Source organism: Triticum urartu, chromosome 6A (assembly GCF_056163025.1).
Source record: "Triticum urartu cultivar PI428250 chromosome 6A, HENAU_Tu73, whole genome shotgun sequence".
Lineage (NCBI taxonomy): Eukaryota > Viridiplantae > Streptophyta > Magnoliopsida > Poales > Poaceae > Triticum > Triticum urartu.
The window spans coordinates 354,090,569-354,094,767 of NC_141878.1; the positions used below are offsets into that span (position 1 = coordinate 354,090,569).

At 54.7% G+C, this 4,199-nt stretch overlaps 1 protein-coding gene across 1 annotated transcript; it reads right to left on the bottom strand.

The window, feature by feature from the left end:
* Nucleotides 1–950: 950 nt before the first annotated feature.
* LOC147965223 (uncharacterized) lies at nt 951–3,012 on the bottom strand. The gene is made up of 2 exons (XM_087530353.1): nt 2,381–3,012; nt 951–1,095 (listed from the first exon to the last, which is right to left on the bottom strand). Exons 1-2 carry the CDS (start codon nt 3,010–3,012, stop codon nt 951–953), a joined length of 777 nt encoding a protein of 258 aa, XP_087386479.1.
* Nucleotides 3,013–4,199: the final 1,187 nt, after the last annotated feature.

The following is a 4,199-nucleotide window of genomic DNA, read 5'->3' on the forward strand; positions in this document are numbered from 1 at the left end:
AATATGTTCCGCCTTGTCTTGAGTGAACAGCTGCCTCTTCTTGGTGGGCGCGGTTTCCTTGGCCTCGGGTGTACCGACACCGGCTGGCTGTGCTGTTGCCGCGGTCTTGAAGGCAAGCCTGAGCGTCGCCACGGCTTCCTTAGCATCCCCCTTGCTCCCTGGCATCTTCATGAGGTTTTAGGCTGGGTGAGTCGCCGCCATGAACTGAGCGAGAGCCGGGTACCCAAGGATGGCATTGTACGGGAGACCGATGCGGGCGATGTGAAAGTCCACCAGCTCGGTGCGATAGTTGTCTCGCGTGCCGAAGGTGACAGAGAGGCGGATCTGCCCTAGAGGGTGGGGAGCTCCACCACCCACTCCAGTGAAGGGCTTGCTGAGGCCGAGCCGTTCGAGCGGCACATGAAGGAGGATGAAGGCTTCTACGGAGAGAAAGTTGAGTTCGGTGCCACCGTCGATGAGGGTCTTGGTGGCGGCCACGTTGTAGATGGTGGGTGTGCAGAGCATCGGGAGCATCCCGGAGCCGGCGGTGGAGCCGGGGTGGTCTTCTGATCCGAAGGTGAGGTCGGCCTCCGGCGCAGCCCAACCCGGCGGAGCCCCCGGGCGCTTGCAGGCTACCCCAATCTGACGGAGGAAAGGCTTGACGTGGCGATCTGAAGGAGGGGCTTGGGAGCCACCCAACAGTGTCGCGGCTGCGTGGTGTGCCGGCGCCGCGTAGCGCACAGTGAAGAGGTCATGGAGCTCCGCCCAAGATGTCACCATGGATCCCGGGAGGTTGAGTAGCCAGGCGCGCAGCTCGCCAGCGAGGGCCAGAGGAACAAGTTTGCCATGATCTTGTCATCGCCTCCGGCTTCGAGGACGGCATCCTCGTACGCTAGCAGGAACGGTGCTGAGTCTGCCGCGCCATCGTAATGTGGCGACATCTCCGGCTTGAACTTGGCCGGCCACTGCACTCACCGCAGGGCGAGGGACAGGGCTCGGTACCCAGACTCCCTGCTGCTGGCGTTGGCCGCAGAGGTGGGCGGCGGGGCACTTGCCATGGGAGCATAGTGCGGCGGTGCGGGGCACAGGTTGGTGGAGAGGAGCCCCGGCGCACCCCTACCTGGCGCACCAAATGTCAGATGTGGGGTTCCGGCAAACCTTTAAGGTTCGGACATTGGGGTGCGCGCGAAGTCTTTCCTTCCTTCCAGTCTACGCCCTAGCTCACTAAGTTCTCGTGGACGAACTCGATGAACTCGCAACACAGAAGGACACAAGATTTATACTGGTTCGGGCCACCGTTCTGGTGTAATACCCTACTCTAGTGTGGTGGTGGTGGATTGCCTCTAGGGCTGATGGTGAACAGTACAAAGGAAGAACAGCCTCCGGAGGTTGAGGTGTTCTTGAGCTTGGTGAGCTTGTGTGTCCGGATGGTCTGAATGATCCGTCACCCCTCTAAGGTGGTGGCTGGTCCTATTTATACTGGCCCTGGTCCTCTTCCCAAATATCGAGCGGGAAGGGGGCCAACAATGGTGGGCTAATTCGAAGGGGGCAGCTAGTACAAGCTATCCTGACAAAAGTGGTCTTCGCCTGCCAAAGGCTCTGGTGGTGACGCCGCCTTGGGCTCCACGATGACCTCCGTCTTGCCATCCTACTAGTCTTGGTCTCGTTGCACCAATATAGCAACCCTTGCCTGATGCCTCGGTACTCTTCGCCTGCGCTGGCCTCCTTAGCACCAAAGAGGAAACAAGGATGCTGCGCGCTGGCGCCCGCCTGGTGCCGTGCGTCATGGCTCGCGTCACGAGTGTCTCGTGAGGTTTGCCCCGCCTTGATATCTCCGCTCCTCATGAGCCTTCCTAGCTAGGCTACTCTCGAGGAGGTCTTACTTCGTCCGCCTCGCGAGGCTTGGACCCTCCCGAGGGTCTCGGATGCTTTGCTGGTGCAGATGGGCCGTATGGCCTGCAGGCTTAGCCACGCCGCGGGCTGCAGGCAGGCAAGTCTGGGGACCCCCATTCCTAGGACGCCGACAACTAATGCGCAGAGAAATTAGGATCGGAGGGAGTACTACTAGTAGTAGTACTACTTTGATGTGTCGCGTCAACTCGCACACGTATGCAACACTTCCTGAACAAACAAGCATATAAGCTGCTTATACTTCTTACCCAGAGGATCTTTATACCCAACAGACACAAAATATTCGTTCGACTGTTGGAAATTACTTTAACTGTTGATCTAATGTCGAAGTAATTGCTACATCACCACCAAAACCCACCAGCTCTTAAGCTAAATTAGACCGAGATAACCCCTATATTAGCATATTACTAAGAAAAACAAAAGGCATTGTAGAATCATTTAGGAGGTGAGCTTGTCAATCTGAATGTGGAGGGACACCGTCCTAGACAACCCAGCCCTGGCTAGCAGCTTGGGCGGAACTGTGAAGAAGCTCAGCTCCTGCACGGCGATGTCGCCGGGATCCTTGCTGCTTATCACCTCGATTTCCACCTTCACGGTGTCGGTCCTGCCTTTGGGCTCCCCGATGGGCTGTTCGCCCACAGCTTGGCTGTGTAGTGCAGCTGTGGGGATGCCCCCAATCTGATGTACCGACACGGCGATGGGCACACCGATGTCGAGCATGCGGCCGACCAAGAAAAATGCATGGTTGTCCTCCTCCGCGAACAGTAAGAGCCGTGGCTCTGACACTGGCACTTGCAGCTGGAGCACCTTGTCGTACTGGATCTCGTGCACGTGCATGGGATGCACAGTGCTGATGTGGTGGGAGAGTGCCGATGGTGGGACTTCGTAGCCGCATACGGGCACAGGGCATTTGTAGGGCGTGAGCGGACACACGCTCTGGTGATCGGCGAGCTTGTGGTAAGTGATGTAGAGCCCACAGCCTTTGTGTGTGCAATCCACCCTCACCGAGGAGAGGACGGTGTCCGTTGCCGTGTTCTGCACATCGAAGCCGCCGCCGTGGTTGCACTTCTGGCACTGCCGCTGGTTCCCGAGGTGCTCGCCGTGGCAGTCCCCGCAGGCCATTTTCCCTCCCTTGCATTGAACAAACCAATTGAACAGCACATCAACCAAGAAACCTGCACCTTGCTCGATCAGCCGAACGGACGAGGTGTATTCGAACCTCATACACTAGAGGCTTCAAGGGGTAGAGGCATAAGGGGAAGTGGAGCAAGGTGAGCTCCATAGAGACCATACAGAGCTCCATTATCGGGTCCTGTTCCGTCGGCATGATCTCGCCCTCCTCATACACAACCAGCTCTCGCTTTAGGCCCAGGGCATTACAAATTTTTAGCGTCACATATTCATACTACTTCAAGGTACATTAAATCAACACATGCAAGTATCAAAAGGAAAGTCACAGCATGCATGGATGAGTTGTAATTAATGCATCGATAAATGCAAATTATTGAAATATATCGTGTGCACTGCTTTGATGTATCGTGTCAATTGGTACAACAAGGCGCAGTTTGATTACGATGCCCTCTCCCTCGCCCATGACCGTGGTGGCTCGCAGAAATAGGAGAACCTTTCGCTACACGTTGTCCCTCCCGCACGGGGTGGACATTAAGCAGTTCATTCAGTGTCAAATGTCCAGAAGCATGCTATAGTATTCCACTGCAGTAGTACCATCATTATTTGACTTCCTGAAGAGGTGAAGAGCCAAGCACAACCCGGACGCTCGTGAGGCAGTTTCATGTGTAGGGGAGGTATAGTGACATAGTCCAGGATAGTGTGTACCCTGCCTCTAAGCTTAAAATTGTTGGATTCAGCTCCATGCTATGAGGCCGTCTCAAAGCATTTTTTTGATTAAAATAATCTTGTGGCCCTACCTGTCATTTGGTTGATTTTTTTTGCATGCTAATCTTGTCAAGGATGGAATATATATTTTAATTTGTGGTTGGGTAAATGTTAGAGGTTGCAGCAAATATATTGTACACTACGGGTCTTTTTGCCAAGTTTAGAAGCAAGCATGTGGGGCCAGTGCTATGATGTGTCGTGTCAACTCGTACAACGAGGAGAAGCTTGATTTTGCTACTACACACCCTCGCCCTCGCCCATGCGCGCGGTGGCTCATAGACGAGGACATGCTTTTGCTTACTACAACAAGCTATCCCTCCCACACGCGGTGGACAGACATGCAGCAGTTGATTCCATACTTTAGAAGTAGTAACATCATTGTTTGTCTTTTAGAAGAGGCAAAGAGCCTAGCA